This window comes from Erythrolamprus reginae, chromosome 4, assembly GCF_031021105.1.
Source record: "Erythrolamprus reginae isolate rEryReg1 chromosome 4, rEryReg1.hap1, whole genome shotgun sequence".
In the NCBI taxonomy this organism is placed as follows: domain Eukaryota; kingdom Metazoa; phylum Chordata; class Lepidosauria; order Squamata; family Dipsadidae; genus Erythrolamprus; species Erythrolamprus reginae.
In genome coordinates, this window is record NC_091953.1 from 15,434,460 (window position 1) to 15,458,209 (window position 23,750).

At 41.2% G+C, this 23,750-nt stretch overlaps 1 protein-coding gene across 2 annotated transcripts in view; it reads left to right on the plus strand.

Moving 5' to 3' along the window:
• Nucleotides 1-23,750, plus strand: part of ARHGAP42 (Rho GTPase activating protein 42) — a 230,329-nt gene that overhangs the window by 57,299 nt on the left and 149,280 nt on the right. For both annotated transcript variants that reach the window (XM_070749660.1, XM_070749659.1), the window contains exon 3: nt 13,442-13,503. In XM_070749660.1, coding sequence (XP_070605761.1) covers nt 13,442-13,503 — 62 coding nt within the window. The remainder of the gene's footprint in view (nt 1-13,441; nt 13,504-23,750) is intronic.

Sequence of the window (23,750 nt, forward strand, 5' to 3'; positions counted from 1 at the left end):
GTCCCTTCCAGCTCTATTCTGATTAAAAAATAACCGTGCAAAAAAATATTGTGCGCAAAACTGTGCCAGAAAAAAACTTAAATGATTCTATTTTAAATTGTGAACTATTTATGTAATTGCTCACTAACCCATTATTACATTTTTTGGCAGAGATGTACATACAAAAAATAACAATCCATCTTCCAAGAGCAGAAAGTTGATTCCTTGGCTCGTACTCTCCAAGTTAAATGTTTACATTCTGAGTTAGGTATCAGTTGGTATGGAAAGTAGAAGAAGAGTCATGGGTTTACATCTTTAAGGAAAAGATCTCAGGAAGAGCATTCCAGATGACATAAATATTGGTCGAAGTACTCTCCTTTGGGAATTAATTTCATCCTGGTTAATAATAACACTTATTTCTAACTTTATAAATCAGTGGGTAAACTAGGGTCGGTGTTAGGTAAAAGTATGGCAAAAGGTGTTAAAGCTAAACTCATTATTTGTGCAAAGAGCCAGTATAAGTGTTGAACAGGTTGGTTAAAACTGGAATTAAAAATAATAGAAAGCCATTAAACATCATTTATATTTATGCCTTAAATACATGTACATTGTAGGGCAGGGGTGTCAAACTTGATTTCATTAATGGCTACATCAAAGTTGTATTTGACCTCGGGGTACTGGGTGGCCATAGTCAAGGTATGATATTGATAAAATTGAACGGGTCCAAAGAGGGGCTACAAAAATGGTGGAAGGTCTTCAGCATAAAACTTATCAGGAAAGACTATCTTTTATCTCTACTTACATTTTAGCTTATACAATAGTAACAGTTTTCATAAGCAGCATATTAGTGTAGTATGGCTTAGTAGTGGTAAACTGCTAGTACTTTTCCTAATATTAGAGACTTTTGTATGAATGTCTTTTTCTGACATTATGACGAAAAATAGCAATTTTGATTTTTTTTAACCCTTTGCACCTCATGTTTTTGATAGTTGCTTTTGCATTGTTTTCTGCAGTATTTATTTGTGAATGTTATGCAGGGGTGGATTCAACTTACTTTTGCCACCGGTTCACATTGCGATGTTCTGCATGCATACCAGTGATGGGCTCCTACAGTCAGATACGCAGTACCGATAGAAAAATTTTGATTCACCCCCACCCTTTTTTTCCCTTCTGGGCTCTGGGTATGATTTCCTATAGCAATAAATGAGGTTGAATGTGTATAATTTTAGAAGAGCTGTGTGTGTGTACATACTACTACTACTACTACTACTAATAATAATAATAGTAATAGTAATAATAATAATAATACTTATTATTGTTGTTGTTATTATTATTATTATTATTATTGGGATCGGCAAACATAATTCGCCGCTACATCACGCAGTCCTAGGTGTTTGGGAAGCGCCCGACTGGTGATGAAATACGAAATCCAGCATAGTGATCTCGTTTACTGTGTTGTACTGACATAATAATAATAATAATAATAATAATAATAATAATAATAATAATAATAATTATTATTATTATTATTATTATTATTATTATTATTATTAGATTTGCATGCTGCCTCTCTCCGAAGACTCATACCATTCATATAGTAGATAATGTATATTTTTGTGTACCTGTGTGTAATATGTATGTACACATATAGCATATATACATAGAATTAAATAATATATTTTGGATGTTCAGTTAATAGTAAATAGATAGGGAAATTGTATCTTTGAGGTGAGGAGAGGTCAGGCACCCTAACCCAAACCCTTGACGTAAGTGACCTCAAGTTGGCCACCTTTAAGCCAGTCACATGACCTTTAAGTCACCCCCGTCACAGGATCATCAAGCCACTCCCACCTGGTCATATGGCTGACAAGCCACACCCACAAAATAATCCATGCCCACATTGTGGTAGTAAATTTTTTGCAACCTTTCACTGATGCGCACACATGCTCCACTTGCGTGTGCGCACAATCCCTCATGCAATTTGGCTTCCGTACATGCTCAGTAGCTGGAATTGTCCCAAATAATAGCTAAGGAACTGACAAGCTATGCTTCGGGCGAAGGAATAAAGGTCAGTTTAAACCTAGGGGTGGGAGGGAGGAGCTTTTTATGAGCAGCAGAACAGAAAAAAACCTTTGAAACAGTAAAATATTCACCAAAAATTCTCCCCAAAAAACATGGTGGAGGCTACAGACCGGCACCAACTGAACCAGATCTGTGATACCATCATCACGTCACCAGTGAGTTTCTAACAGTTCAGGCAATCTGGTCCAAACTGGGAGGAACCTACCCTTGTTGTTATGTAAGAGAGAACCTAGCTTATAATAACAGTACAATACTACGCAATGGTCAGCTATAGAACTAATGATAAAATATGCAGCTGGTGAAAGTTATTTAAGAAACCCTGACCAATTTCTTTCAGCTGTGATAATTAATACTTGGAATAACTTCTTTTCTCTAATGGGAACTTAAGCAGTTTGTTCTCACAGATGTTGTTCATTGTGTTACCAATAGCAGTAAAAGCCACATGTTTTAGCACATTCCCTGCTGAATAAAGAACATTTGCTACTGTTAACTAAATCTTTTATTTTTCCCCCCATTGATTTAAAACACAGCCACTTCTTTCCCTCCTAAAATAGAATAGGAAATGATATTTTTCAACCAAGATACCATACCTTAAATTTCCCATTTCTTGTGGCTTTAAATGAACTACTGGAACAGCTATCTAACTGCTGCAAAGATCAAAATATCAAGGGAATTATTTATTTATTTATTATTAAATGTATTGGCTGCCCGTCTTACCGCACGATAACTCTGCAGTAATTATGATGCCGTCCATAAAAAAAGACACAACATTGGGAGAAAAAATGCTGAGCTGTTATGACTTATTAAATTCCATATTTTAGATTATATGAAAAACAGGGTAATATGCAATGAAAATTTGATAAAAATTAATGAGATGAAGTATTTGCATATCCTACACTTATAATTGTTTATGGTATTTTATCCTTAATACTGCAAATCGTTTCAAATACAGTGATCCCTCGAGTTTTGCGATCTCGAGTTTCGCGAAACGCCATATCGCGAGTTTTCAACCCGGAAGTAAACTCCACCATCTGCGCATGCGTGCCCTTCCACGCATGCGTAGATGGTGGAGTTTCCCCGCCGGGCAGAGGCTTCCCTGGGTCTTCCCCCTCTTGCCCTGGTAAGACAGCATCGGCGCGAGCAACGGCGTGGGCGGGCGGGCGGCACGCGCGCGGGAAACCCCACCTCCGCCTCCCAGCTGGGAAGCGGAGCCAGCAACAGCGTGGGCGGGCGGGCGGTGCGCGCGAGCCTGGGGACACCCTAGCTCTGCTTCCCAGCGAGCGCGCGTTGCTGGGGAAAGCGCGCGCGCTTGGGGACTCCCTAGGTCCGCTCCCCAGCTGGGGAGGGAGTCCCCACCGCGCGCGCGTTGCTGGGGAAAGCGCGCGCGCTTGGGGACTCCCTAGGTCCGCTCCCCAGCTGGGGAGGGAGTCCCCACCCCGCGCGCGTTGCTGGGGAAAGCGCGCGCGCTTGGGGACTCCCTAGGTCCGCTCCCCAGCTGGGGAGGGAGTCCCCACCCCGCGCGCGTTGCTGGGGAAAGCGCGCGCGCTTGGGGACTCCCTAGGTCCGCTCCCCAGCTGGGGAGGGAGTCCCCACCGCGCGCGCGTTGCTGGGGAAAGCGCGCGCGCTTGGGGACTCCCTAGGTCCGCTCCCCAGCTGGGGAGGGAGTCCCCACCCCGCGCGCGTTGCTGGGGAAAGCGCGCGCGCTTGGGGACTCCCTAGGTCCGCTCCCCAGCTGGGGAGGGAGTCCCCACCGCGCGCGCGTTGCTGGGGAAAGCGCGCGCGCTTGGGGACTCCCTAGGTCCGCTCCCCAGCTGGGGAGGGAGTCCCCACCCCGCGCGCGTTGCTGGGGAAAGCGCGCGCGCTTGGGGACTCCCTAGGTCCGCTCCCCAGCTGGGGAGCGGACCTAGGGAGTCCCCAAGCGCGCGCGCTTTCCCCAGCAACGCGCGCGGTGGGGACTCCCTAGCTCCGCTTCCCAGCTGGGGAGCGGAGCTGGGATGTCCCCAAGCGCGCGCGCACCCCAGGCGCGAGCAACGGGGTGGGCAGGCGAAGGGCGGCCGGCAGTGGAAGCAAAAACACCATCTGCGCACGCGCAGATGGTGTTTTTACTTCCGCACCGCTACTTCGCGAAAAATCGATCTTCGCGAGGGGTCCTGGAACGGAACCCTCGCGATGATCGAGGGATCACTGTACAGTGAAGTTAGGAGTTTAAACAGAATCCATAAGGGTAGAAAACTCTTAAGTTCTAATATTTTCAGTTAAGTAGAGTGATTTTAATTATGATGGTTTCCCCCTCTAGATATGAATAAGTTTTGGAAGAATAATCACACTGATAAATTCCTGATGAAATGAGTTAGTCCTAAAGTGCCATCCATCATTTTAGATTTATTTAAAGAACTATCTAGGAAGCACATTTGAAAAGTGCTTCAAATAGAAAGAACATCTGCTTTTCTGTAAACACAATTCTATATGTATGAATTTTCATCAAATATTTTAAGTCAACAAATCTTGAGTTATATTTTATGTATCATCCAAGTGCTGGAGTAGAGCACAGAATAACACTGATAATAGAATCCTTATTTTGGACATTAAGTAACCATAAATACTAGCAAAATATAATCACATTTTACAGAAGGTAAAAAGGGGTTATAATAAAGTTTATTATAAGTTATAATAAAAGTTAAAAGCGGACAGAACTATTTTATTTTTTCAGACAATTCAGTATCTTGCAGTCTTTCATACCTCCCTGGATTTGGAAAACCTCCAGGGAAAACAGCGGCAAACCTGTTTTAACTTTCATGAAAGAAACTGCCAAACACATAACAGAAAGAAAAATGCAATTGTTTTCTATGTGTTATCTTGATTTAAAGACATTATTCTGATTATAATGGTAAATATTCCATTACAATTAATTTGCAAAACAGTGTTTGTCTGGAAAACAGGCTATGGATCAATTTGATGTAATGCAATGTAAATATTAAAAATATTATTCTGCATTTCAATTTTTAAAATAATTTTAATAACCAAGATGATTATCTAAAATTTAAGATTGCTATCTATGTTCCTGCAAAAACAGAGAGCAGTAGACTGACATAGAGGTAAAAATTTAACTTTGCTGCCAAATGGTGCTAGCCTAGAATTTTTCAACCAAGATACCATACCTTAAATTTATACAAATTTTGCCTTAGATCATTTGCTATCTTTGTTGCCTCCTTAACATAGGATCCAAAAGAAAGGATTTGAAGCATTGAAATTAAAAGAAACAATAGTTCCCTATTGTCTTATAGTTTAAGAAACTAGTATATGTTGAATTATAATTAATTATACTTCAAATCTGTAGTGGTCAATTTCTGGTAAAAAAAATAGGAGTTAGATATCCAAGTAAACTTTCCTAATAAGGTCTAAAACAGACCTGGGCAAGGGGCCGCCCGTGGGCCACATCCGGCCCGCCTGCTGTCTCTGACTGGCCCGCCCGCTATCTGTGACCGGTCCGCGGAGGTCGGGGTTCACTCTAGTGGGAGAATGAAAGAGCTCACCGCGTCTGCCGGGACTCCTCCGGTTCCTGCTTTCCTGATGAATCATGAGGAAAGCAGGAACCGGACGAGTCCTTGCTGACGCAGTGAGCTCTTTCATCCTCGCACTGGAGCGGACTCCGACCTCCTACCGAGAGCAGCTGAGCACAAAAACCACGCAAACACTCCAGCGCAGTGACTGTGGTGCACCGTGTTGCCATAAAGCAAACAATTAGGGGTCTGTAGAGTGGGTCTGGGTGTTTGGGTCTGGGTCTTTACAGTATTGAGTAGAACAATGCCGCTTGGTGGGACCCAGGGTAAGAGCCTTCTCTGTGGCAGCCCCGGCCCCCTGGAACCAACTCCCCCCCAGAGATTAGAATTGCCCCCACCCTCCTTGCCTTTCGTAAGCTACTTAAAACCCACCTCTGCCGCCAGGCATGGGGGAATTGAGATACTCAATTCCCCTAGGCCTTTACAATTTTATGCATGGTTTGTCTGTATGTATGTTTGGTTTTTATATTAATGGGTTTTTAATCGTTTTTAGTATTGGATTATTATTGTATGCTGTTTTATTATTGCTGTTAGCCACCCCGAGTCTCCGGAGAGGGGCGGCATATCTATCTATCTATCTATCTATCTATCTATCTATCTATCTATCTATCTATCTATCTATCTATCTATCTAACTAACTAACTAACTAACTAACTAACTAACTAACTAACTAACTGAGTTAATTATATTAGTCCGGCCCTCTAAAATCATCCCAATTTCTCATGTGGCCCCATGGCAAAATTAAATGCCCAGCCCTGGTCTAGAAAGTGAATTTAGGATTCAAGGATACAAAATTCAAGGATGCAAAAAAACTACAGAGTTTTAAGATACTGTTAATGTGGATTTGGAGTTACGTATAGAATCCTGCAAACTGTAACTCATTTATGAGTTGTTATGACAGAGACCCATTGAAGTGCTCCTTCCTGCTTTCTTATCACCCTGGCTGGTTTGCTACCAATAAATCCAGACTCTGTACCTTGATTGTTTATGTCTCCTCTCCCTTCCACTCTCTTTCTCAGCTATTCCAGTCTCTCACCCATGATGATGGATGAATACTGTATCCCTAATCGGGAACCTTGAGAGTCTGCTACAGACTGAGCTGAAGATCTTCCGCTTTATCATCTGTTTCTTTGGTGACTAATGAATGTGTTGGCCTTTTAAAGTTTCTACTTAAAGTGATCATGAAGAGAACCATATGTTTGTTGTAATGGTGGACATATACACGGGACTTACAATCCTAGGTTTAGAAAGCTTAGAACTACTGTACATTGCCTTAAACACGACCTAAGCATAGCCCATGAAATCATCTGCTTCAACGTCCTTCCTGTCAACAACTACTTCAGCTTCAACCAGAACAACACACGAGCGCACAACAGATACAAACTTAATGTAAACCGCTCCAAACTCGACTGCAGGAAATACAACATTAGTAACTGAGTTGTTGATGCATGGAACTCACTTCCAGACTCTGTAGTATCATCTCCTAACCCCCAAAACTTTACCCTTAGACTAGCCACCGTTGACCTCTCCCGATTCCTAAGAGGTCAGTAAAGGGCGTGCATAAGAGCACCAGCGTGCCTTCTGTCCCCTGTCCTAATGTTTTTATTTTTTTACTAGTATCATGTATATGGATATTATTATATTTAATGTTCCTTCTTATTTATTTTACTAGTATGCATATGAATATTATATCTTTACATACCTCCAATATGTACTTGACAAAACAAATAAATAAATAAAATAATATAAATTCTGTGCCATCAAAAGAGTAAAGCAACATTGGGGAAAAGAGGCTGCAGATCATATTATACACTGCTCAAAAAAATAAAGGGAACACTTAAACAACACACTATAACTCCCAAGTAAATCAAATATCTGTGAAATCACTTAGAAAGCAACACTGATTGACAATAAATTTCACATGCTGTTGTTCACATTCAGCTTTGTACAGTACAAAGTATTCAATGAGAATATTTCATTCATTCAAATGTGTTATTTGAGTGTTCCCTTTATTTATTTTTTTGAGCAGTATACTTAAAATGAAGTAGTTACTATTGTTGAAGTCCTTTCAGAGTGATTGGTTTTTTTACTGAGGTTTACAAAAGTTCAACTATTTTATCAAAGCAGTTGTCTGGATACGAATGCAAATTCAAATTGTGTTTTTATCATCTTCACGACAAATTAATGTGATTTTTGTCATTTTGAAGTATCTAAGTTCCTGCATGAATTATCTGGGATAATTTCACGGCCATAATTTTGCATCTGTTTGTGTTGGCAGCGAAAATAAGAGTCCTTGAGATATCTATAATTTGTCTGCAGTGGGCATCTTTATTAAAACATTCTTCTTTTATGTATATAATTTGTATTTTGGCTAAGAGCTTGTCGCTCATGTAATATAATCTGTATAAAGAAAAACGAGATCCAGGCAGAATAACAACATTGTGGCTTTAAAATCTAAGGGATTGGTTTAGACAAAACTCAGCAGCATTTTTTCATGTGGCTGTTGATAAAAATAGGATTGCCAACGTCCGATCATGGATATGGCCATGAAGAAGAAAGAAAAACTTAAAGAATGGAAAATAATACGAAATTAGGGATCTTTTTACTATTATGCTGTACAGTATTCCTGTTAATTAGTAGAATACAAAATAAGACTTGGAAGAGATCTTGGAGATTTTCTACTCTAATCCCTTGCTTGAACAGATAAATTCTAGATAAATGGTTATCAGAACAGGGTCTGTTCTAGGTCCTATCCTTTTTAATATATTTGTGAGTGACATAGGGGAAGGTTTGGTAGGGAAAGTTTGCCTATTTGCCGATGACTCTAAAGTGTGCAATAGGGTTGATATTCCTGGAGGCGTCTGTAATATGGTAAATGATTTAGCTTTACTAGATAAATGGTCAAAGCAATGGAAACTGCAGTTTAATGTTTCCAAATGTAAAATAATGCACTTGGGGAAAAGGAATCCTCAATCTGAGTATTGTATTGGCAGTTCTGTGTTAACAAAAACTTCAGAAGAGAAGGATTTAGGAGTAGTGGTTTCTGACAGTCTCAAAATGGGTGAACAATGCAGTCAGGCAGTAGGAAAAGCAAGTAGGATGCTTGGCTGCATAGCTAGAGGTATAACAAGCAGAAAGAGGGAGATTATGATCCCGCTATATAGAGTGCTGGTGAGACCACATTTGGAATACTGTGTTCAGTTCTGCAGACCTCACCTACAAAAAGATAATTGAACGGGTCCAAAGATGGGCTATAAGAATGGTGGAAGGTCTTAAGCATGAAATGTATCAGGAAAGACTTCATGAACTCAATCTGTATAGTCTGGAGGTCAGAAGATATAGGGGGGACACGATCGAAACATTTAAATATGTTAAAGGGTTAAATAAGGCCTATGAGGGAAGTGTTTTTAATAGGAAAGTGGACACAAGAACAAGAGGACACAATCTGAAGTTAGTTGGGGGAAAGATCAAAAGCAACGTGAGAAAATATTATTTCACTGAAAGAGTAGTAGATGCTTGGAACAAACTTCCAGCAGACGTGGTTGGTAAATCCACAGTAACTGAATTTAAACATGCCTCGGATAAACATATATCCATCCTAAGATAAAATACAGAAAATTGTATAAGGGCAGACTAGATGGACCATGAGGTCTTTTTCTGCCATCAGTCTTCTATGTTTCTATGTATTCTATCCAGTCCCTCTCTAAAAAATCTCAACCATGGAACAATTTCTGGAGACAAGCCATTCTACTGATTAATTGTTATAGATAGGAAATATCTCCTTAATTATCGGTTAGATTTCTTTTTGACAAGCTTCCATCCATTACTTTATGTCCTTTATTTGGAAAATAAATCAACCCTCTATTCTTTGTACAGCCTCTCAAATATTGGAAGACTTCAATCATCTCGCCCCGATCCTTCTCTTCCTTGGACTAGCCCAGTTCTCACAACCATTCCTCATATGTTTTAACCTCCCCAATCTTCTTCATTGTTCTTCTCTGCACTCTTTTTAGCTTCTCAACATCTTTTTTGTATTGTGGTGACCAGAACAGGATGCAGTATTTCAAGTGTGGTCTTATAAGTGGAGTGTAAAATGGTAATTACAATTCAATTCAGTTCAACCAAATCTTTATTGTCAATGCACAACATGTGTACAGTGAGATTGACTGAGCCTCCTTTAGTGCACCCCCTCCAACATAAATACATATCAATAACTCACAATGAAAGGGGGAAAAAACCATACCCAATAAATCATACAACACACTAAGATTTCATACGGCTCCAATACTATCACTCTGTGAATGCATTGATTGTTCTGGCTTTCCTATCCGATAGGATGTTTCTTTTCTTTTTAAATATTTTTATTAAATTTCATAGACAAACATGACATACATAGCATGCAACACTTAGTGGAGCTACAGTCGCTCCGCTCAGAGTAGAAGTCAGGCGTCTGTAATATGGTAAATGATTTAGCTTTACTAGATAAATGGTCTAAGCAATGGAAACTGCAGTTTAATGTTTCCAAATGTAAAATAATGCACTTGGGGAAAAGGAATCCTCAATCTGAGTATTGTATTGGCAGTTCAGTGTTGGCAAATACTTCAAAAGAAAAGGATTTAGGGGTAGTGATTTCTGACAGTCTCAAAATGGGTGAACAGTGCAGTCAGGCGGTAGGGAAAGCAAGTAGGATGCTTGGCTGCATAGCTAGAGGTATAACAAGCAGGAAGAGGGAGATTATGATCCCACTATATAGAATGCTGGTGAGACCACATTTGGAATACTGTGTTCAGTTCTGGAGACCTCACCTACAAAAAGATATTGACAAAATTGAACGGGTCCAAAGACGGGCTACAAGAATGGTGGAAGGTCTTAAGCATAAAACGTATCAGGAAAGACTTAATGAACTCAATCTGTATAGTCTGGAGGACAGAAGGAAAAGGGGGGACATGATCGAAACATTTAAATATATTAAAGGGTTAAATAAGGTCCAGGAGGGAAGTGTTTTTAATAGGAAAGTGAACACAAGAACAAGGGGACACAATCTGAAGTTAGTTGGGGGAAAGATCAAAAGCAACATGAGAAAATATTATTTTACTGAAAGAGTAGTAGATCCTTGGAACAAACTTCCAGCATATGTGGTAGATAAATCCACAGTAACTGAATTTAAACATGCCTGGGATAAACATATATCCATCCTAAGATAAAATACAGAAAATAGTATAAGGGCAGACTAGATGGACCATGAGGTCTTTTTCTGCCGTCAGACTTCTATGTTTCTATGTTTCTATATTTAAGCATTAAAAAAAATGAAAAGAAAAAATCTTGTCGTTGTTTAACACCGTCTATAAAATACTTAAAAATATCAATTATAAAGTGGTAAATAAGAACACATCTAAAATATTTAGCAACATATGTAAAAAATTTAAAATTCTAACTTAAATTGAGCTAAGATAAAGGGGGGAAAAGGAAGGAAAAAAAGACGAAAGAATAAGGGTAGAAGAAAAAAAGAGTTCACATTTATATTGTGAATAATCATCATCTACTACAATATAACTACTAAATGCTGATACAGTATATTTAAAGTAAAATAACAATAAATTATCTCTGTTTCTTTGTATCCCACCAAATATATACCTTTTGCCAAACATCATAGAATTCTGATTCTTCTTGGTTATTTAACCTTCTCGTCATCATATCAAGCTCAGCACATTCTAAAACTTTCTTAAGAATATCTGTTTCTTTTGGAGTCTCGGTTTCTTTCCATTTTTGAGCAAAAGCTATCCTGGCTGCTACTAATATATGAGTTATTAAATAATGTATATCTTTTTTGTACTTCTTATTTGAAATACCTAATAGAAAGAATTCTGGTGTTTTCTTAATTTCTTGTTGTGTTATTTCTTTTAACCATTTTTCTATTAGGTTCCAATATTCTTTTACTTTTGGGCATGTCCACCAAGTATGATAATAAGTACCTATTTCTATTTTACATTTCCAACAATGTATGTTTCTTTACTAACCTGCTCTACTCTTTCCCTATTTTCTACTCATACTTCTGAAGTATTGCTGGAAATCATGGTCCCCAAATTTAACATGTGAGCACTCAATTTAAGAATTTAACCATCTTAACAACTTGGGGTTTTGTGTCCTTTGAAAGAATGTGATGAAAGCAAGGTCAGTTGATGATTTAAATGCCACAGAAACAGAAGGATGAGAACAAGCGATATCAAACATGTGCATATGTACACAGGCATATTCATAGGTGTCCATATTACAAGGAAAATGGGATAGTGTCCAAAAATATGTTTTTAGGAATTCAAAAATCTTTTTCCCCCTTTGCACCCTGGTAGGTTTTATTTATGCACTTGGTTATATTCATCCCAATGTCTTTAAAATGATACCGTAGGGTTAATGATTATAAATATATTTTTTGAAAAGTGAGAGGGATTGTTTCCCTTTTAGGGAGTTACGTAGTCTTGGGTGGATGTAAAATTCCATTGCTTTGTTTAAAGCTGTGATGTTCGTGTATGCTCATGTGTGTTTTAACTCTTCATTTTTTTTATTTCTGAACCTTCCGTCCCCCTCTTTTCTTTCTGTAGCTTAATAGAAATGAAAAGAAGCCTAACAGAGCATTGTCTTGAAGTTAACAGAATAACACAGTTGGAAGGGATTTTGGAGGTCTTCTAGTCCAACCCCCTGCTTAAGCAGGAAAGCCTATACCCATGATGGCGAAGCTATGGCAGGTGTGCCACAGATGGCATGCAGAGCCTTCTCTACAGGCACTCCAACCATGACCCCAGCCCAGCGTCACTGTGCATGCACAAACGCCTCCTGTGGGGCCAGCTGGTCTTTAGGTCTGTCCCACATATGTGGGGGCATTGATGCGCACGCACAGCACATGCATGTGCGGGGTCTCACATGCCCAGGGCATTAACATTGCATTTTGTACCTCCGGAACCACCTGCTACCGCACGAATCCCAGCGACCGATAAGGTCCCACAGAGTTGGCCTGCTCCGGGTCCCGTCGACTAAACAATGTCGTTTGGCGGGCCCCAGGGGAAGAGCCTTCTCTGTGGCGGCCCCGGCCCTCTGGAATCAACTCCCCCTGGAGATTAGAATTGCCCCCACCCTCCCTGTCTTTCGTAAACTACTCAAGACTCACTTATACCGCCAGGCATGGGGGAGTTGAGACACCTTTTCCCCAGGCTCTTTTATACTTTGTTTTATGTTTGGTATGAATGTGTTGTTTGGTTTTTTAAATAATGATAGGGTTTTATATGTTTTTTAATATTAGATTTGTTCTACTATAATATTGTTTTTATTATTTTTGTGAGCTGCCCCGATTCTTTGGAGAGGAGCAGCATACAAATCTAATAAATTATTATTATTATTATTATTATTATTATTATTATTATTATTATTATTTATTTATTTATTTTTATTTTTATTATTTATTATTTTGGGGGGTTGTGCATCTGCACACGCCCCCCTGCACCCCATTTTGGGCTTGGAAGGCCTCCTGCTTCAACCTGGAAGCCAAAAAATAGGGGAGGGGGTGAGGCACATGCGTGGGGGCCACATGCATGGGGCAGTGCACATGTGCAGGAGGCACTCGCATTGCATTTTGTGAGTTCGTGCATGCACTTTGGGCACTCGGCACCAAAAAGGTTAACCATCACTGCCCTATACCACTACTACGGTACAGCCAGGGATATTCATTTACCATTATGATTCTTCATGGAGGAATTTATAAGGGGTGTGACGAATAGCGTGACAGTAAAACATAAAAAAATAACATCGAGATTTTTTGTGTCTTTTTATAGCTCAGTCATTAAAGGAGTTTGCCCGGTTACTGATTGCTGTAGAAGAGGAAAGGAAACGCCTGGTAAGTCTGCCTGAGAATATACTTGTAAAATTCCACTTACGTTTTTACATCCCAGAAAGTCCCTATTTCAAGTTTTGTAAAATCCCAGCAAGCTCAACCCTGATAAGACGGAGTGGCTGTAGTGGCTGTGGGTTTTGCCTCCCAAGGACAATTCCATCTGTCCGTCCATCACCCTGGGGGGGGAATTATTGACCCCCTTGGAGAGGGTCCGCAACTTGGGCGTCCTCCTCGATCCACAGCTCACATTAGAGAGACATCTTTCAGCTGTGGCGAGGGGGGCGTTTATACAGGTTCGCCTGGTGCAACAGTTGCGGCCCTATTTGGACCGGGAGTCACTGCTCACAGTCACTCATGCCCTCATCACCTCGAGGCTGGACTACTGTAACGCTCTCTACATGGGGCTACCTTTGAAGAGTGTTCGGAAACTTCAGATCGTGCAAAACGCAGCTGCGAGAGCAATCATGGGCTTCCCTAAATATGCCCATGTCACACCAACACTCCGCAGTCTGCATTGGTTGCCGATCAGTTTCCGGTCACAATTCAAAGTGTTGGTCATTACCTATAAAGTCCTTCATGGCACTGGACCAGGGTATCTACGAGATCGCCTTCTACCGCACAAATCCCAGCGACCGGTTAGGTCCCACAGAGTTGGTCTCCTCCCGTCAACTAAACAATGTCGTTTGGCGGGATCCAGGGGAAGAGCCTTCTCTGTGGCAGCTCCGACCCTCTGGAATCAGCTCCCTCCAGAGATTAGAACTGCCCCCACCCTCCTTGCCTTTCGTAAACTCCTTAAAACCCATCTCTGCCGTCAAGCATAGGGGAACTGAAACATCTCCTATGTAGTTTTTTGTGTATGATGACTGTATGTATGTTTTTATATATTGGGGTTTCTTGTTTTTTAGACTTTTAAAAATGTATTATTGTTATTTGAGATTCCAACTATTGGAATTTTTATTATATATTGTTTTTATCATTGCTGTAAGCCGCCCCGAGTCTACGGAGAGGGGCGGCATACAAATCTAATAAATAATAATAATAATAATAACAACAACAACAACTACTACTAACCATATTTTTAAAAATTACTTGGCAGGTGCCAATTAAATATAACATTTTGTACTTCGCAATCTACATATTCTGCTTATTTTTTCTTCTCGCGTTTAAGAAACCAAGCTTATTTTTATTCACAATTCTTGCTTTTACTATAGAATAGAATAGAATAGAATAGAATAAAATAGAATTCTTTATTGACCAAGTATGATTGGACACACAAGGAATTTGTCTTTGGTGCATATGCTCTCGGTGTATATAAAAGAAAATATAGATTTGTCAAGAATCATGTAGTACAACACTTAATGATTGTCATAGGGGTCAAATAAGCAATGAAGAAACAATCAATATTAATAAAAATCTTAAGGATACAAGCAACAAGTTACAGTCGTACAGTCATAAGTGGGAACCATAGTGTAACATACCATAGTGTAACATACTATAGCTGTTGCACTTAGTTACAGCTATAGTTCTAGTTCTCTTTTTTTAAACACGGAGAACATTTAGCCTGAAGACCCTAGCTTAGAGTGATATAACTTGAACAGAAAGTACAGCCTAGTGTCCTTGCTGCCACCCCAAATACCCGGACAAGTTGTTATCAAAATGTAATATAGGTAAATCCTTAACTTAAAACCATTTCTTTAGTGCAGGTAATCCTTGACTTACAACAGTTCATTTAGTAAACATTCAGAGTTACAATGGCACTGATAAAGTGACTTACAACCATTTTTCACAGTAACAATTGTTGTAGTGTCTTCATGATCATGTGATGAAAATTCAGATGCTTGGCAACTGGTTCATCCTTATGACTGTTGCTGTGTTCAGAGATCATGTGATTCCCTTTTTGTGGCCTTCGGACAAGCAAAGTCAATGGGGAAGCATCAACTGGGTTACTAACTTATCAACACCATCTTTCGGCTGTGGCAAGGGGGGCGTTTGCCCGGGTTTGCCTGGTGCACCAGTTGCGACCCTACTTGGACAGGGAGTCTTTGCTCATGGTCATTCATGCCCTTATCACCTCGAGGTTCGACTGCTGCAATGCTCTCTACATGGGGCTACCTTTGAAGAGTGTTCGGAAACTTCAACTCGCCCAAAATGCAGCCGCGCGGGCAGTCTTGGGCCTTCCAAGAAATGCCCATATCTCACCATCACTCCGCGGACTGCATTGGCTACCAATCTGTTTCTGGACACAATTCAAAGTGTTGGTTATGATCTATAAAAGCCTACATGGCATAGGACCAGATTATCTCCAAGACCGCCTTCTGCCGCATGAATCCCAGTGACCGGTGAGGTCCCACACATTTAGCCTCCTTAGGGTACCGTTGACCAAACAATGTCGGTTGGCGGGATCCAGGGGAAGAGCCTTCTCTGTGGGGGCCCCAGCCCTCTGGAATGAGCTCCCTCTGGAGATTCGCACTGCCCCAACCCTCCTCGCCTTCCGGAAGAGTTTAAAAACTCATCTTTGCCGCCAGGCCTGGAGTTCCTTTGATCTTCCCCCCTGACCCATGAATGCTTTAGTTTGATTGTTGAATGAATGATATTAATGATATTTTAATTAGAATTTTAAAGACTGTTTTTTAATGCATTAATTGGATTGCCAATTATTCTTGTTTTTCTGTATATGCTGTGAGCCGCCCCAAGTCCTCGGAGAGGAGCGGCATACAAATCCAATTAAAAATAAATAAACAAACAAACAAACAAACAAACAAACAAACAAACAAATAAATAAATAAAAACTGCTGGGATTCATTCAGCAACTGAGGCAAGAAAGGTTGTAAAATGAGGCAAAACTCACTTAACAAATGTCTCATTTAACAGAAATTTTGGACTCGATCTTGATTGTACATCTATTTATGATGGTTGTAGCATCCTTGGATCATGTGCTTTTTTCCTTCCCACTTTTATCTTCCTGAATGTTAGGGAGGGTTTTATCTGAGTTGTTTTCTCTGCTTATATTTCTGTCCTACACTCAGGGTTTATTTCTCAGATTTGTTGACTTGGTAGCATGTCTTTCTCCTGTGTCTCAAAATAATCCCTTGTACTCATTGTGGCTTAAAAACTTTTTTCTTACCTCTGCTATAGATTAATCTTTCCTAACTAGTGTTTTCCAATTGATTGGAGAATAGGCTTCTCAAGCCTGCGGTGTTACAGATTTATTACACTTTAGTAGCAAGAGAAGATATCTTGAAACCTAGCCCACTGTACAGTGGTACCTCTACTTAAGAACTTCATTCGTTCCGTGATTAGGTTCTTAAGTAGAAAAGTTTGTAAGTAGAAGCAATTTTTCCCATAGGAATCAATGTAGAAGCAAATAATGCATGCAAACCCATTAGGAAAGAAATAAAAGCTCGGAATTTGGGTGGGAGGAGGAGGAAGAAGAAGAGGAGGAGGACAGTCGTTGCCGAAGGAAAAAGGTGAGATGAGGGGAATAAAAAAAAATCAAAAATTCAAGGCTGAAAAGAAAAAAAAGAGGAACTGAGGTGGTGAGGAGGAGTACACACCTCCCTCCATTCGCTCTGGATGCCAAAACCTCCTTAAGCACCACCGAAAGGCTCCTCTGGCAGCCCAGAAAAGCCAGAGATGGCCGGGATTAAAGGGGGAATGGCAGGAAAGTGGCTGGGCCTTCGTGTCGCTTTCCAATTTCCTGGGAAATTTTTCCGGGCTCGGGTTCTTAAGTAGAAAATGGTTATTAAGAAGAGGCAAAAAAATCTTGAACACTTCTTATCTAGAAAAGTTCTTAAGTAGAGGTGTTCTTAGGTAGAGGTACCACTGTATTTGGCATGTGCCAAATTGAGGAATATTAGCAGAACTGAAGCTAAGTGTTCCACTCATTTTCTTCTCTATTATCCAACAGAATGCAGAAAATGAAAATATTTCCCCTTGGTCAAGTTTTAGTTGGTAGATGAAAGTATTTTTGGCTGTCTAAAAGGAAAATCACGTACTCTACCACAGTCTAATGAATGACTGTCACAGTTAGTCTTTAAACACTTTTATGCTGGTGTTCCAGTAGTGTGGCCAAAAGGATACAAACCGGTTAAATCTTAACAGGACATGGATTGACCTGTGCCAAATTGTTTGCTCCAGGGAGAATGGTTTATAAATTAAAATGTTATGAGAGCCAATTTGATCTAATGGTTAAGGCCAGTGGTGGTTGCTACTGGCTTGTCCCAGATCGGGTGAACTGGTGGCGGTGGGAGGCTCTGCCCACCCACCCGCAGGCATGCTCCTAATAGCAAAGATAATTGAAACCCATTACAGTATTACCTCTATATACGAGTTTAATTCGTTCCAGACCCGAGCTCGTATGTCGATCAACTCGTATCTCCAACAAATGCCTTTAAATTTTGTTTTTCACGCCGAGATAACCAGAAGCAAGGATTCTTCCGCCACCTAGTGGAAGCTCGGCTCGTATCCCGAATTTGAGCTTGGGTGTCGAAAAGAAATTTTGCTCGTGTCGTGGCTCGTAACTTGGAATACTCACATGTGGAGCAGCTCGTATCTAGAGGTACTACTGTACTAGTTAAGACCCCAGGGTAGAAACCAGGAAACTGAAAGCAGGCCAGTCACTCTCATCCCAAAAGATTCCTAGGCCAGGGATGGTGAACCTATGGCATGGGTGCCACAGGTGGCACATGGAGCCATATCTGCTGGCACGTGAGCTATTACCCTAGCTCAGCTCCTATGTGCATTTGCATGCCAGCCAGCTGATTTTCGGCTTGCCTGGAGGCTCTGGGAGAGAATTTTCAGCTTCCGTAGTGTCTCCGGGTGGATGGGGGAGGGCATTTTTGCCTCTGGAGCCTGAAACAGCCCATTTCCAAAACTGGTAGGCCTGAGGAGGGTGAAAAACGGGCCTACTGGGCCCGCCAGAGGGCTATTTCAGGCCTCCAGAGGGCCTCCGTGGGAGGCATTGGAGGCCATTTTCGCCATCCCCAGGCATTGAATTATGGGTGTGGGCACTCACACATACACGATGGCACACGCACACACATTTTCGGCACCCGAAGAAAAAAAAAGGTTCGCCATCACTGCCCTAGGCTCAGATGATAAGCTACCATCTTTTTCCGAAAATAAGACACTGTCTTATATTAATTTTTGCTCCAAAAGTTGTGCTACATCTTATTTTCCGGGGGGTACCTTATATTTCTCAAATAAGACAAATTCACAGGCAGAAAAGCTTACACCCCCAAAGAAAGTGTACTGTACGGTACACTGATTACGGTACGGTACCTGTCAGTATGGCACCCACACACAAACGACGGCACTTATATGGTACAACAGTATACTCCTGCTATTGCAGCTTCTGGCCACCAGAGGAACTATAGTCTACGCACTGTAGTGGAGACTGTAATGGTGGTGAGACAGCAGCAGACTGTGTCTGCTGTACTGAATGGTACAAAGCGATGGAAGGGGCCAGCAGGGGACACCACATTATTACGGTACCGCTATGAACAGCTTTGAATGGTACCGTATGTTTTTCCCCCGTACCGTATGTAAACTTGACTACGCCTTATTTTCGGGGGGTGCCTTATATTAGCAAATTCTGCAAAACCTCTGACATGCCTTACTTTCGGGGTACGTCTTATTTTCTGGGAAACAGGGTAGATGGTCAGTTCCTGTCACCACCAATAGATGAGCACTTGGTTGATCCCAAATTGGAAATGAGGGGAAACCGTTAGGAAAGGAGGAAAGAAAGGGATAATTTAATTACTGTACTAAAGAAGTACACATTAAGGTGGGTGCTGTGGTTTTATTCGACTTTAGTAACAGGAGAAGCTATCTGAAAACATATAGCAGGACTGATTTAATTTTAGAAACGAAATGCTTTCACATTGAAAGGCCTTTTGCAAATATTTGGTCTCCATTTAACCTACTTCCTGTAGGCTAACTTTTCCATTTTTTTATCTGCCTGTGTACTCTGAAACAGAGTTTTATAACTGGATTTCAGTGTCAATATTTTAATACTTCACACTTAAGCCATTTCAGTTTACCAAGTTGGATGAGTTTCCGGCTGAACAAGATAAGGACAGTGGCTAGAGACCTTGAGTTTCCATTATTTTTTTTAAAAAAATAGTTGTTGACATTTAGTATAGGAAACTTTTCTTGAAATAGCTAAGCATGGGCTGTTTCCATCCGATGGTTGGAAAGACCAAGAAGCTTCTGTATTTATCTTTTTAATTTATTTTCAATCTGTTGTAAGGATAAACCCCAAATATCAGAATTGTGTGAAATGTTTTTTCTGCTCCATCTTGGTTATAGTATTATCTTAGGATCATGATGGCGAACCTATGGCATGTGTGGCATAAGCAGCACATGGAGCCATATCATATTGGTGGGCATGTAAGCTCAGGTCCAGCACGATTTTTTGCTCTTCCCAAGCTCCAGAGCCGTTCCAGGAACCTAGGTGTTCTGTCGGGCTCTCTGGTAGAATCTTCCCAAAAATTCACAGGTACAAATTTCAGACACACACACGTTTGAAAATTCAAAACAATGTTCTTTGTAATGAAAATTCACTTAAACCAAGCCCTCTTTTGTTATAGCAAAGAGCACTCGTCTCCAAACAAACTGGTAATTTGTACAAGTCCCTTACCAGTTCTGTGATACTTAGTTTACAGCTGTGAGGCAATTCACAGTCCTTCTTTTTTCACAAAGTGAAACACACTTTGCCCTGGTTTAGTTTCAAAGTGGGGAAAAATCAGCACACAAAAGGTCAAAGTCAGTAAAGCAGTCACAAAACACAAGGATCAGATAATCCTCCACAATGGCCAAACCCACAGGCTGCTATTTATAGCAGCCTCACTAATCACCACAGCCCCACCCAACCACAGGTGGCCTCATTTTCTTTGATAATAATCTCTCAGTTGTTGCTGCCTATGCATCGCTCTCTGCATGTGTGGCTGTATCATTAACTCTTGTTCTGAACCCAAGGAGGAGCTAGATAATTGATCTCCTTCTGAGCTGTCTGCCCCACTCTCTTCCTCCCTGTCACTCATGTCTTCTTGGTCAGAGGAGCCTTCATCAGCAGATTCCACCAGGGGCAAAACAGGCCTGCAGCATGTGGATGTCTCCCCCACATCCACAGTCCTTGGGGCAGGAGCTGGGCCAGAGCTAACCACAACACTAGGTAGGGTAAAAAAGGCCTTCCCAACTTGAAATGAGCCATTTCTGGCCTCCGGGGGGGGGGGGGGGGAGGCCATTTTCATCCTCCCCAGGCTGCTAAAAATGCTCTGAAGCCAGAGGAGAGTGAAAAACGGGTGTGCCATCACATGCCGGGGGGCGGGGGTCATATGCGCATGTGCAGGGGGCATGGAGTTATTGGTGTGTGCATGTGTGCGAACAACCTCCCGCGCTCCCCTTCCTTTTGGCACCCGAACCAAAAAAGGTTCAGCATCCCTGATCTAGGACGTCATCTTCTCTTAGCAAGTGGGGAAGCAGCTGCTTTAATAGGGATCTTTCAGTCTAAAATGACATTAATTTGAGTTTTTCACTTCTATAAAGTCTTCTGTAGGAGGTTTGGAGGAAGAGGTGTGATTTAGGCCAGTGTTTCCCAACCTTGGCAACTTGGAGATATTTGGACTTCAACTCCCAGAATTCCCCAGCCAGTGCTGGCTGGGGAATTCTGGGAGTTGAAGTCCAAATATCTTCAGGTTGCCAAGATTGGGAAACACTGATTTAGGCTGTTTTGAACTAGGGGAAAGGGTTAGAGTTAGGGTTAAGATTAGAATTAGTGGTGGACACGTATAGATAGAGAATTCTGCTTAAAATATGTGTGTGTGTTTCGAAAATTTTGACTGTTGCATGCCTTCATTCAAACTCAAGGCTGGATGCGGCCTATGGGATGCTTAGATCGGGCCCACAGAGTTGCCTTGGAAACAGTAAAGTGTCAGCCCTTGGTGCCTCTGCCAGCAAAAATAGAGGTTGTGATGGCTCTCCAGAGCCCCTTTTTCACTGCCAGAGGATTGGCAGGAAGCTGTCGCAGCCAAAGATGGACCTTGGGAGCCCATTTTTACAGACACCTGCCTGGGCCCCATCAAAGACAAATACAACCCTGATGCGGCCCTCAGGGAAATCAAGCCTGACACCCCTGCTTTTATTCAAGGAACATCATGACTACTTTCTTGAGATTTAAAAAAAAAATTATCCAGCAACAATAAAAGAGTCTTGTGGTTTAAACTGTAGTTGGAATAGCTTTTGTGTGTGTCCAAGAGAGCACTATGATGTATGGAAATATCTAAGTAATGTTCTGTCACAATCATTCCCAATCAGAAATAACTAACAGCTCGCAATCTCTTGATACTCCCCTTTTTACTAGCTAATGAAAAATGCCTTTAAGCACAAATTTTCTTTGCCAAGAGCTTTTGTCTAGAGAGCATTGCAGGGTGGAATAAGAAAAAAAAAGTGTCTGGTGATAGAACAGAAATTGAACGTCACAAGAGTGTTTTCCTTTTGCTTTCTTTGTGGAGGTTAATAGCAAAATGCTTACAATTATTCATATTACTTTCTCCATCCCGATGCATTCCTATTGGAGGATATTGTCTTCTCTTATTGGCTTTTTGTTTTAGAAGTAAAAGTTTTAATAATAGGCTTTAAAATTACCTAAGAGAAATTATTTTCTGTATCTTAGCATTCTTCCATTTGGTTATCAGCCTTTCATGTTTTTTTTAAAGCAAAAGTATAATCAATTAGGATGGGGCAGAGGTAGGCAAAGTTGGCTCTTCTATGACATGTCCAGAACGCGGCCGCAAGAGCCATCATGTGGCTTCCAAGATCTGCCGACGTTTCACCAACACTCCGCGGCCTGCACTGGCTGCTGATCAGTTTCCGGTCACAATTCAAAGTGTTGGTTATGACCTATAAAGCCCTACATGGCATCAGACCAGACTATCTCCGAGACCGCCTCCTGCCGCACGAATCCCAGCGGTCGATTAGGTCCCACAGAGCTGGCCTTCTCCGGGTCCCGTTGACCAAACAATATTGGCTGGTGGGACCCAGGGGAAGAGCCTTCTCTGTGGTGGCCCTAGCCCTCTGGAATCAACTCCTTCCAGAGATTCGAATTGCCCCCACTCTCCTCGCCTTCCGTAAAATGCTGAAGACCCACTTTTGTCGCCAGGCGTGGGGACAATTACCATCTTTCCGCCTTTTTATTATATTTCTGGCCTTACTGCATGATAGATTAGGTTGAATGTGTGTGACTGCATTGTTAGGGGTTTTATTATGTTATTAATGTCTTTTAAATGGATTTAATTTTTTTTATTGTTAGATTTGTAATGTATTGTATTACTGCTATGCTGTGAGCCGCCCCGAGTCTTCGGAGAGGGGTGGCATACAAATCTAATAAACTATAACTATAACTATGTGGACTTCAACTCCCAGAATTCCTGAGCTAGCATGATTGGCTCAGGAATTCTGGGAGTTGAAGTGCACAAGTCATAGAAGAGCCAACTTTGCCTACCCCTGGGATGGGGGAAAGATAGCGGGTGTGAAGAAATGGGGAATCTCTGCAGAGTGACCTGGTCTTCTTTCAAATAGAGGTACCAATCATTCTTGACCATTGATGACGCTTTTTAGAATACATAGACTCCAATGATATTAGGAGATTGAAGGTTAAAACGTATTAGGAATAGTTGTAGGAATTTGGTATGTCTAGTGCAATGAAAAGAAGGACTAAGGGAGACAGGATAGAAGTGTTCCAATATCTCAGAGGTTGCCACAGAGAAGAGGGAGTCAAACTATTCTCCAAAGCACCTGAGGCTAGAACAAGAAACAATGAGAGGAAACTAATCAAAGAGAAAAGCAATCTAGAAAATCCTTCCAACTATTATTCTGTTAACCTCTATTAATTAAAAACAATTGCTGCAAACCTGCCTTTCATTGAGGACCTGTATACTGCACGAGTCAAAAAGAGGGCGATGAAAATATTTACTGACCCCTTACATCCTGGACATAAACTGTTTCAACTCCTACCCTCAAAACGTCGCTACAGAGCACTGCACAGCTCTTTTTTTTTTTTGCAATACTATGGTGTAGCCTTTGCCACTTGGCATCCTCACGCTATATTAGACCACAACTCCAATAATTACCAATCAGCACAGTCTTCCAAAAATTTCATGGAGCATCGTGCCAGATTTTATAGAAGTCTTTAGCTAGAGTAAACAGGGACTTTAAAAAGCAATCTACTCATTGAAACAAAGCACAACTGC